A 12409-nucleotide genomic window follows, 5' to 3' on the forward strand; every position below is an offset into this window, starting at 1 on the left:
TTTATGTTTGATGTACTCTGAATTCCTATTCAGAGTACATCAATTTCGATTCAATTAGCTTGTAGTAAATTACAGACGTACCAAAACAGAGTCACATTTAGAAGTAAGGGATTTGTTGGTTTTCTCACATTAACCTGCCTTTAAGTAATTTTCCTATAGTTAAGGTCAGACAGAAGAACTGCTTAGCATCAAACCTGTGAGGTTATTATTACGTTTCCCATCTATATGGAACGAGACAATGGCGGCCAATGCAGCATGGGCAATGCTACAACATCAACACCTTCAAGTGAGTTAAAGTTTGGTGAGAAGAATAGTGGTGTCAACATCATGCTGTGGGACTGTTTTGCTTCCAGAAAGACTGATGATTGGTAAAGAAATAGATGCGATAATATAAAGAAGGACTACCTCCACATTCACCAACTTTAATTAAACACAATGGCCAGATGGAGGAAATTTTGGACACAATTGTGTTCTCCAAAATCTCGATGTTCCCAAATACTTTTCTTCTGTTCTTTTCTATGTTTGTTTTGTTTACTTGCTATATGTTGTACCTGTTCATATTTGGATTTGTAGATAATTTTATTTTGTGTTTTAACTCAAATCCTTTGGATTTGTGTTCATTAGTCTGTTGCTCTGTCTTTTTCTGTCCATTTTCTATTTTTTTATTTTTATTTATTTATTCTTTTTCACTATTAAATCAGTCTGAATGTTTAAGCTCCTGGCAAGTTCAAAATTGTGTTTTAAATTATTGATAATTTTTTTTTAGATGAATGGTTCAAATGCATAATTAAAGGTCAAAAGGATCATGTGAACTTCTGACATCAGGATGCGGTGCTTCTAGAATTGTGTTGCTAAAGCAAACCTCTGTTGGAAAATCAGATTATATTTGTAATGTTCATTTTATTGTACTGCCTTTGATAACAGCACTCTGCTACACTGTCATCAACAGAGCTGTTCTGGTAGCTCTCTTCAGCACTTACATGGATTTGTTTGCAGCTAGACACCATAAAATGGTGCAGTGTTATCTTGTGTTGAACACATCCAGAAGTCAATAAAAAGGCATCTTAGTCACTGTTTGTACAAGTGTGTTTGTACATGTATTTTTTTCTTTCTTTTTTTTCAATGCCTGTCGGACGTTCTGGCCTCACCCTTGACACGCACAACTATTTCTGTTTAATATCCCATAAAAGCAAAACGCAATTTTACATAACGCAATATGTAATCAAGTTATTTCTGAACCATTTTTTGAGAACATCCCTGGGAAGTTACAGGATTTGCACAAATTTAGCCGAGCATGCTCATTCTATTTGTCAGTCTAGACTAGTGTGTCTGGCTGATGTTATCCTCTAAACCTAATCTGTGTGGCACAGAGACAGACTTCACTGCACAGACATCAGCAGCTGTGACAGCAATCTGTTTTCATAAGAAAACTTGACTAATGCAGCGGTGAATCCAATAATATTGCAATAAAAAAAACTTATCAATATGACACAACTATAAAAAAGGAACTCTAAGATGTGCTTATGTCGCTCCACACAAATGGGCAACAAAAACACTCACATCATCTGTTACAAAATGGCATTTTCTGCTTACATAACCATGTGTTAACAAGGCTCAGTTTTGATCACAGACCTTTTACAAGTAAACACATAAAATTCAGGTTACAGGCCACTGAGCTTTTCATTACAAAGATGAAATATTTCACAGAAATTAGGCAGCGCTGCTGTTTACATTTTGTCAAAACTATTATAATACTCACCATGAAATCCAGAAATATTCTAACAGTTACTAAAGACAATAAATTGTTTGTGCTATTGTTCATAAGTTGTATATACTTTAAGCTACAAAGTTTGTCATCAAGCTATGTTTTTGACTACAGTTAAAATCACATGAGAATATAGAAATGACATCAAAACACATACAGAGTTCTGGAAAATTATCATTTTTATTGTGTTTTCACTGGATAGACAAACATAAATTAGCACATAACTGTAAAGTAGATGGAAAAGATAACATGGCATAAGAATCTCTCACAAATAAAAATCTGAAAAGTGTGTGGAGGATTTTTATTTAACGTAAATACTCGGAACAACCACCTTTTATTGAAATTACAGCTACAAGTCTGCTTGGGCATGTTTTTACCAGGTTTACACATCTTAAGCCTGTTCTTTTCAAAATAATTCAAGCTCAGTAAAATTAGATGTAAGTGCCTGAATACAGCAATTGTTTACTTTTGCCAAATGACCTCAATTGAACTTTGGTCTGGAATTTGACTGGATCATTCTACAAATGAAAATGCTACCATCCAAATTCAATTTTAACTGTTGTACACTATATCAACATGTTCACTAAAAGAGATTATATAGGACTGTTTATTGCTGCTATGTAGAAAATATATATATGTATATTACAAATTAAATTATAAATTCTGACTGTATAAGCTAAAGAGAGATATACTAAGGTGCATGATAAACTGTTTTTAGAAAAACCATCTAAAAAAAACAGATTGATATGATTATATAAAAGATCACAGCCCTACTATAATCATTAAATTCATAGGAAAAGAAAAATGCTTAAACATACTTGGGTTTTTTACATTGTTTGAAACAAATACAAATGATCAAGTAATAACTTGCAGAATATTGCTTGTATTTAAATGAAAGTATAAAATAATATGTTTACTTTTGGCTGTAAATATATTTTTACAAAAGGAACAGCCATCCACTTTTAATAAGTAGATCCTGAATCCAATCTACAAGATCTATGATTTGTATGTAAACCTATTGACTGATTCAGACTTCTTAACTAATAATATTATATACACAGTCCCCCTCTTTTTGAAACTAGAACTACTAAGTTGTAGCTTAAACAAGTTTATAAAAGTAAAGTTAATTTGGAAAAGCATAAATTACTTTTTGATAATTTCAGAGCTTTTACAGATCAACGAGTACAGTATCTAGTTTTAAAAGACACAACAAATTTTGTTTTTTATGTTTAAGTGTGAAGCTTTGCTGGAAGTAATTAAATCATGCTGTCCTATATGACTTCTATAATCCAGCAGGTTATTAACATCATGTCAAAGCTGTGAGGTACATCTAGTTCAACTCTTCTGGAATCTGACCTGGTATCCTGAAACCAGTCTGGCCAGTTTGATCCAGAGTGGTTCTGGGACTGGGCATTGCAAAGCTTGCACCTGTCTCTATTGTGCAATTGGTCCTATAGAGGAACTGCAGGAAGTTTTCATGGCCTGAGCCCTCGTGACTGGAAAAGGCCGGGTCTGTTGGGTAAGTTGAGTAGCAACGCTTCAACTTGCACAGCTCCTCACGGATCTGTCTGTTTAGAAGTCCATAAAAGAAAGGATTCATAGCAAAGGAAGAATACGCCAACCAGGTCACCACTACCTCCAAGTCATTAGGGGTGTGAGGTTTTAAGTTCAGTATCAGATGGAGGTGGAAGGCAAAGTAAGGCAGCCAGCAGATTAGAAACTGACCAACAATAATCATGAGGGTTAGAGCAGCTTTACTGCCAATAAAAGACCGATCTCTTGTTGTCCTGTGAGGAACGTGGTGAGTTGTGATGATGGTCGTCTGACTGTTTATGGAGTCTGAGCGATGCTTGACCTGAGTGTTCGTCCATGAGGGCAGAGGCCCATGCTGCTGTGCTGCCACTCGGGCCACCTTGTACACATTGCAGTAAACAGCAAAGATCACCACAGCTGGCAGACAAAAACAGGTGACGCTGAAGAGAGCAGAGAAAATACGCCTGTGGTCCTTGTGGCTCCAGTGAAGTGAGCAGTGTGCAGCACTGATGGACTTCTGGCCATAAGACGGCCATCCGAAAACGGTGGAAAAGCCCAGAATGGCCGAAGCCACCCATACCATCAACACAACAGCCAAAGTCAGCTTCAGGGTCATCTTGACCTCATAGCGCATGGGGTGGACAATATAGTAGTACCTTTCCACACTGATGGCTGTGATGGTGAAGATAGAGGCAGCTATGAGGATTACATTAAGAAAGACATAGATCTGGCACTCCAGCATAGTAAACACAACCTCAGCGAAGTACGGCGAACTGGACACGATGCCGAGAGGCATGAGCAAGATGGCGCACAGCAGGTCCACTGCACAGAGGTGGCACACGAAGGCAAATTTCCTGAGATGAGGGGCTTTGATAACGACTACCATCACTGCAGTATTGGCCAGAAGTGCGAGAACGTTCAGGGTCACCATGAAAAGCAGTCCTGTCAGGTCTTTGAATCGAGTCTGCGGGTTGGGAAGTGTGCCCAGCTGCTTGCTGGGAGCAGACGGCATGGGTGCCCATTCTGAGGTGCTCTCATTATATTCTGAGGTTAAAGCAGTGCTTGACTCCTCCATCATTCATATTAAAAGTTTCAAAGAAAATGTCTGTACACCTGTTTTCCCCATTCCTCTGTCGTCAGCTCCAAAGATGTCTTAGAAATAAAAATTTCTTCACTCCTGAAAAGAAGAATAAAAAAGGTTCTTTAGGCACTTTTTTAATTAATTTCACATAAATAGTAAACAGAACAGAAATTTAAAACATTCACAAAACTTAACATGTGCATACTGCTGTCCTTTATGTTTAAAAGTCAGTGCTTTCAGATAGAGCACAATTGGATTATATAAAACAAAAGCGTGTTATTAAAAAATCCCAACGAAATGAATCTATTGTCACACGTAGCATTTTAGATATCTTGAATGTATGTATTTAAATGACAACAAATTTTATTGTTTTGACATGTTTCTTGATTTCAGTAGCACTGCATATTTCCATGAAAATAAACTTTGTTGATATGTTTATATGTTTAACTTAGACTTTAAAAAACATGGGATGAAGTTGTTTGCTTTTAATATTAAAACTTCCTCTCATCAACTTGCTACATGGAAACATTTGGTTTCCATGTATTTTGATTTCCCCTGTATTCCCTACTTGGTGAATATGTATGTTATACTTCTGATGTAGAAATATTGAAACTAATAACAATGAACAGTCAGGATGTTGCTGTCTGGGCCATAGTTTGTTGCTAGAGAAGTTGCTCCAAAGTGTGATGCAGGAGCTGAGAGAAATTTTCCGTAAATGAAAACAACTTGGCTAACATCCTCCTTTCACCCACTTCCCTCATGGAGTCCAAAGGCCAATCCATCCACTTCTGGATTCACGTAACTTCAATTATAATCTGTAATCACTAAATTCTTTTTAAGTCATAATATGAATCATGGAAAATGCCAGTGATGCTTTTCCTCTTTTGTTTATTGTTTCGCAAAACTGAGATGAAGTATAATTATATAAAACAGTTTTACATACTGGATGTTTAAAATTAGCTTTGGTTAATCAGTAACAACAATGAAATTGTAGATATCTAAAATCTATTTTTTTACTGTTAAGAAGTCTGTTTTCAGAAATCTTTGCTTCAAGATTAAAAATTATATCACTTTTTGTTACGTAGAAATGAAAACCAAATCTAGATGAACAGGAAAGGCATCGGATATATTTGAAATGTTGGTTGTGAATACTGTGAATAATATGCTGTAAATTTCAAAAATCTTTGATGTCTAGGAAGAATTTACCATGTCATAGCTGCTTCAGAGTTTAATGAAGCACATCCGAAACAAAAAAAGTTTGTTTTTGATGTGCTGGCAGATTATTAAGTTCTCAATATGCAAAAAAAAAAAAGAAACAAAGAAACTGTCAACATTAGTTTTAGGACGATTAAGTAAGGGACACACTGACTTTCTTTAAGGAGGGCAAAACATGATCAATAGGAATAATTCATGGGGGACGCTGACTCTCCTCCATCCATCCCCATTCTTCAGAAATGAGAGATAATGAGTGTTCTTGTTTCAGTCCAGCTGCACGGCTAGCAGTACAGTGATTACTGTGTGACCCTCATCATAACATCAAAGAGGATCCTCTTTGATTCACAAAACAACAAAACGACATAGAAAACACTGTAAAGTGGGACTAGTCATCAAGTAGAAGTTAAATGTAATGTTTACACTTTTACATGCAGTGTCTGCTTCAGGATCCTCTTTATGTGGATCTCAGCATTTGCATGCGTCTTGCTTTTGAAAATCATATTTGGGTTTCATATTTGAGACAGAGTGTCCTAAATGCAAGGGCTGATGTTCTCTGCTGCTGTAATCTTCTCTGGTGGACAGTGAGTGGCATGCCAGTTCTGCAAAGGTTTATCCCCCAGCATGGGGACTTAAAACTGTACATCCTCATATTATGTAAGGTTGTTCTCATAACAGACATGTTCTCATTGCAGACCAACATACACTGAAGGCGTCAAGTCTATTTCATTTTTTTTCTTTTTTATGGGCAGAAATTATTTTATAGAAATAAAATTCACACATTTTTACTGGCTTCAAAGAATTATGCAATTCTTTAAATCCATGCAAGAGCTGATTGGACTTAATGCTCTCCAAGATGCTTCAATTATGCCCAAAATCAACAGTTTAGGTTGAATGTATCTAGAATTATAAAGACACTGTATCTTTGGTATAAACTGAAACCTGAAAATGGACACCGATTTTATTGAAATAAGAAAAAAAAGTATTAATTTTTATGAATAAATTTAATTGATTAATAAATGTTTTAGTAAAAAAGATAACCCACTAGTAAGTTAAATAGGTGGAAAATAGATCATAGAAATCTTCAGCTATAAATTGAATTTGTTTTCTTATTTAAGTTTAAATTAATATCAAAAGCAGCAACAGGACAATACTGAAATACAATTATTTGCAATGTAAAACATAGTTTTAAAAGTAAAGTGTATTAAAAAGGACACATCATCACACTGCTCACAATAAATTCAAAAGATCAATCCTAGATGTAAATTATAAAATAAGACATAAACATAATTTAAATGCATAAGCAGTTTTATTAAGGTATTTATTATTAATTTTCTAGTTTTAGAAGATAGACTTTTGGACACATCATTTTAAAATGATATTCCAGATCTCATACAAAGTATTTCACAAACATATGTAAAATATTTTATATATGCATATCACAAACTGAAAACACTTTTCAGTTTGTAAAAGTGAAAAGTTACAATTTTTAGAGTCCAAATTTGCTCTAAAAAGCTCATTAGTTCCAACTTTCATTTTCAAAAAAATGGCTGCACAAAACAAAAAAGTTATAAATCTTACATTTTATAACTGAGCCTTGGTCCCGTGAGAAGTTCTTGCATGGCTGAGCCCTTCCATGTGCCTTTCTGCTGCCCAAAAGTCTTCAGAGGTGTTAAAATCTTTGGCAAAAAAAGATTCCTTAAAAAAGGAACATATGACCTGAGGGACCGCTGATGCCACCAGTGTGAGAGGCAATGAACTGAGAACTGACTCAGGAGACTCAGACAGCTGCAGGGACAGAAGAGGGAGGAGCTATCAGCTGGTGATCACCTCAAATCCCTTCTTTCAAGAGGAGATGAGCGCACCAAACCTCCTCTATCCAGTGACACTCACGCTTTCATCCATCTGCATGTGGCGGCGACTGTTGCAAACTGTATACTGGGATCATGGTCACACATAATCCTTTATTCTCACCATAGCTCCAGAGTGAGTGAGGGTACTGGAGGATTGGTTAGCTTCTCAGGGTTACCACCAGATTCTGAAAGCTTCATTCTCAACATTTCAATTAACCAGAGACACACCTCAGGGCGTTTTTAAAAGCAACACATTTGGGATGACACAGTGGAAAAAGTTGAAGAAATCAGTCAAGTCGTCAACAAGATTATTATGGATCTACACAGGTCTTTTTAATCCTTGGAAGTGAAATCCAAATGCCTGAATGTGCCACATTTACCATTATATCCAAGTACAAACAGCACGGAAATGTTAATCAGATCTTTCCAGATGGAGATTGTTTCTATGTCACCGAGTTGAGCCCTTCCATGTGTCCATGAGGTGAATGTATTTTAGTGTGAAATATGTGTCACACTGGCGCAAAAGCAAAAAAATAAAATAAAAAACTTGTGAAAAAGTTAATAAGTGAGTGTCATTGTCCAGTAGATCAAGCCAATAAAAGTAATTATTCCCAAAGTGGCAATAAAAAAGGAGGTTAGTTTGAAAATGAACTCAAAGACAAAAATCTTAATTTCTGGTGACATGTCCTAAACTAAAGAGGAAATGTCTGGCCATAACAGCCGGTGCTACAATTGAATTAAATAAGTTGAAGCTTCCAAGTTTACCAGTTTACCAACTAAACTGGGCAGAGGTTTGTTTTGTTTTGTCCGTATTTTGCTGCACAAAAACACAAGAGACTGGTGCAACTTACATTTAGCAAATATATATAATTTAAGAACCCCAACTAATCTAAAGCAGAAAAAGTTTATTTAATATCAGACAGTGAGAGACAAAAGGTCATGTGACCTTAAACACAGTGGTCAAACAAGACTTACTACTGACATCAGTTGACTGAGAAGAAAAATAAAAACAAACAGAGAATATACTGGATTTTATTCTACTGACATAATTATAAGAAGACTTTCACTTCAATTATCATCTGAAACTGTGCACTGTAACAAATTGCTGTAAAAAAACGGCCAAAACTGAACAGTATCATACTGTTTCTATTGAAAACAGTACTGCACCGTGAAAAACAATGCATTCTGGGCAATTACTACAGTTTTCAATAAAATACTGTAGTATACTGTGAGTAGCATTGCATTTTGGGAATGATTTTAGATTCAACGGTAAGGAGGCTGTCTTTAAACAGAACGCTACTGTATTTCTGAAGAAGACATGTTGTTGTGACATGTGGAAGCAACCGCTAGAACTTTCTTTACAAGGACTATCCATTTGAATCCTGCATTTTATGAGCCAATCCTAAGGTAAGTTATTTTGATGATTCATATTTACAAATATTGACATGTTTGGAAGCTCTTTTTCTTTCTTTGTGTAATTTAACTTGAATTGCTATGATTAGCTGCTAAAGTGAAATTGGTGAATGCTAGCAACTGGGAATTTGGAGTTTCACAGAGTTGACTTGGCAGAAAACTGTTTAAATGTTATGCTGGTGTCTCTTTATTAACTCTTAACATTCAAAAGTTTGTCTTCATCTAGCACACATTAAACCCTGACTCCTTAAGCATCATATGCTAATCTGAAATTACTGCATTTTCAGGCGCTTTCTTGATATCAACTCGGACCAAGGCCAGCTGTAGCAAGATCATCTCCAAGAGGACAGGGAAAACTTTTCAAAAGAAGTTGGTCACTGTCATCCCCGTGTTTCAACTCTGCTGAAAAGCCTCATGGACTTTGAGTGGAATTTCATAGTGAGAACTTTCTAACCAAGCTATAGATATTTTTGCCCCTCCACGTAAAAAACAAACAAAAAAAACTATACAGGCATGAAGGCAACATATTCCTGAACAGGAGTGTTCTTGAGAGATTTTTTTGGTTTAAAGGTCAGCATAATCTTAAGACATCTCTCTTAATTAAGAGCATACATTTTGTTAAGGCTCCCACTTTCTGTTCTTCAGATGTAATTTTGACTGTACAGGCACCATGTTTAACTTATCTTGGCAGTGTTGTCAAATATTGTTTCATTGTTTTATCATTTGAAGTTGGAGCTCTGCTCTGTAACAAATTGCTGTTAAAAACGGCCAAAACGTAACAGTATCATAGTGTTTCTATTGAAAACGGTACTTCACAGTGAAAAACTGCATTCTGGGCAATTATTACTGTTTTTAATTAAATACTGTAACATACTGTGAGTAGCATTGCATTTTGGGAATGATATTAGATTATTCAACTGCAAGTCTACAGGGGTGGACAACTCTTGGTTGTCTCCCTGATCCAACACACCTGAGTCCAATAGCTGAATCACCTCCTAAATGCAATCAAGTTCTCCAGAGTCCTGCCAATGACCTCATTATTTGACTCAGGTGTGTTGGGTTATCTAAAGGTTGCAGGAGACCGGCCCTCGAGGACCTGGAGTGCCCGCCCCTAACAGAACTCTACTGTATTTCTCAAGAAGACACGTCTTTGTGACATGCGGAAGCAACCTGTATAATATTCTTTCCAAGGACTATCCATTTCTATCCTGCATTGAATGAGCCAATCCTAAGGTAAGTTGGAGCATAATTTATTTGTCAGATGATGTTGTCATGCAGTTGTCATTTTTAAGCAGACTGTAGCTCAGGGGTGGGCACTCCAGGTCCTCAAGGGCCGGTCTCCTGCAACTTTTAGATGTATCTCTACTTCAACACACCTGAGTCAAATAAGGAGGTCATTAGCAGGTCTCTGGAGAACTTGATTGCATTTAGGAGGTGATTCAGCTATTGGATTCAGGTGTGTTGGATCAGGGAGACAACCAAGAGTTACAGGACACTGGCCCTCGAAGACCAGGAGTGCCCACCCCTGCTGTAGCTGTTTGAAAGTTAGCTTAGTTAATCTGTCATGCCGTAATAAGGAAGCTAGCTAACATTATTTGATATATCTTGTAGATAAGAAGGCTGAAAAATAAAGGAATCCATTTTTATTGTTACTCAGTTATTTTTTGATGATTTCTATTTACAAATAATATGTTTGGAAGCTCTTTTTCTTTTTGTGCAATTTGACTTGAATTGCTATGATTCAAGTCAAATTGGCACAGTTCTGAGGATGATCTACTTGGTTCTGTTGTGGGAGCTTCAGTTGTAAAATCAGCTGTAAGTGGAGGTGTCAATCTCAAGTAAAAACGCACCTGTTTAGAGTTGCATTTGAAATGTAATATGTATGGATTTGATTTTGTGGATATGTATGTAATTTTTATTTTTTTTTTCCTGTGTGGGCAACGGGGCCCGGCAAATACCCGTGGTTAAACAGACGGCGGAGTCCGGCGGTAACAGGCGCTTAAATTCCGTGTCAAAGGGAAGGGGGAAGAAAGGGAAAAAAGAGGGGAAAAAAAAAAAACCTTGGTATTTTATTCTATGTTGCATGCCTTTGTGTTTATGATGTAAAGCACTTTGAAATGCCTTGTAGCTGAAATGTGCTATACAAATAAAATTTGATTGATTGATTGATTGATTGATACTTCACATGGCTGTACTGAAGGGGACCAGTTGAGTGATATGGATCTTACTGTTCCTAGTGATGCATGCAGTGAACAGTCAGATGTCTGCCCAGAAAATGTTGACGCCACACAGTTTTTGAAAAATGTAGCCCTCTTCTACCTCAAACTACAAGCTAAGTTGTTGCCTCCATCCTCCGTTATCCAGTCAATTCTTGAAGGTTTTCAAGAAATACATGATATCAGCCAGTCACACATGCTTTTCAAACTTAGGGAAAAAATGGTTGCACTTGGAATCTCAGAATCTGACATAATAACAATTATTGATGGCCTGAAAACTGAAGATTTATTGAGGGCTTGCAATACCAACACACTGAAATGTTTTTCAAGATGTATGGGATGGTGCTAATATTAAGGAGAACTTGTTGTTCAAGTCAGAGACCTCATCACTTGGTTTGATCTTATACCAAGACTCATTTGAAGTGGTAAACCCGTTAGGGTCTGGCAAGAAAAAACACAAGATACTTGCAGTATACCTTACTCTTGCTGATATTTTGCTTCAGAACAGATCAAGCATTGATCACATGCAACTTGTTCTGCTTTGTAAAGAGCAGGATTTTAAATATTTTGGTCAAGATTTAGTCATGGGTTCCCTTGTAAAACACCTGAAAGATCTTGAGGAGAGTGGCATTAAAATGCCAGATGGAACTTCATGCAAAGGAACCTTGTGCGCTATTGCTGGTGACAACCTTGGTTCACACAACATTGGGGGCTTTGTTGAGAATTTCAGTCGGAGCTCACATTTTTGTAGGTACTGTGAAATTGACAGAAAATCATTTGAGTCTGATCCTCTTTCCAAGGGTACTGATCGAACTGCACAGTCATACAAAGATCATGCTCAGAGCAGTGATGGAGATTCAGCTGTAAGTGGAGGTGTCAAGTTTGACTCCATCTTCCATGATCTGAACTATTTTCATGTATGCCAGCCAGGATTACCACCTTGTCTTGGCCATGATCTTTTTGAAGAGATTGTATCATCTGATCTTGCGTTGTTTGTAAAACATCTTGTCAAAGTAAATCAGCTGTGTACTTACCTTGAGTTGAATCGAATAATAAGTCACTTACATTATCTTGGTAATGATGCCACCAGCAAACCTTGTGAGGTTAATCCCAACAGTGAGAAACTTAGTGGCCATGCTGGGCAAAACTGGTGTTTGCTAAGAATGTTGCCAGTCTTGATTGGGAAGAAAATAAAAAGCCCAGCAAATAATGAAGTGTGGCAACTGATTTTACAACTCAGAGAGATTGTGGAGTTAATCTGTGCACCTCGTATTTCGACTGGTCAGATAGCAAGTTTAAGAGTGCGTATTGACGAATATTTGTATTTCAGACTACA

General features: G+C 36.7%; 1 protein-coding gene across 1 annotated transcript; it reads right to left on the minus strand.

The window, feature by feature from the left end:
- Positions 1 to 1934: 1934 nt before the first annotated feature.
- Positions 1935 to 8159, minus strand: si:ch211-213o11.11 (probable G-protein coupled receptor). Its single transcript, XM_055021537.1, has 2 exons — positions 7173 to 8159; positions 1935 to 4475 (listed from the first exon to the last, which is right to left on the minus strand). The coding sequence occupies exon 2, from the start codon at positions 4374 to 4376 to the stop codon at positions 3096 to 3098; it is 1281 nt and encodes a 426-aa protein (XP_054877512.1). The 5' UTR covers positions 4377 to 4475; positions 7173 to 8159; the 3' UTR covers positions 1935 to 3095.
- Positions 8160 to 12409: the final 4250 nt, after the last annotated feature.

Source organism: Poeciliopsis prolifica, unplaced genomic scaffold (assembly GCF_027474105.1).
Source record: "Poeciliopsis prolifica strain line A6 unplaced genomic scaffold, Auburn_PproV2 SCAFFOLD003, whole genome shotgun sequence".
Classification (NCBI taxonomy): domain Eukaryota; kingdom Metazoa; phylum Chordata; class Actinopteri; order Cyprinodontiformes; family Poeciliidae; genus Poeciliopsis; species Poeciliopsis prolifica.

What these genes read in the sequence shown, in the direction of transcription:
- si:ch211-213o11.11 (XM_055021537.1), bottom strand. Translation starts at nt 4,376, where the DNA reads ATGATGGAGGAGTCAAGCACTGCTTTAACCTCAGAATATAATGAGAGC.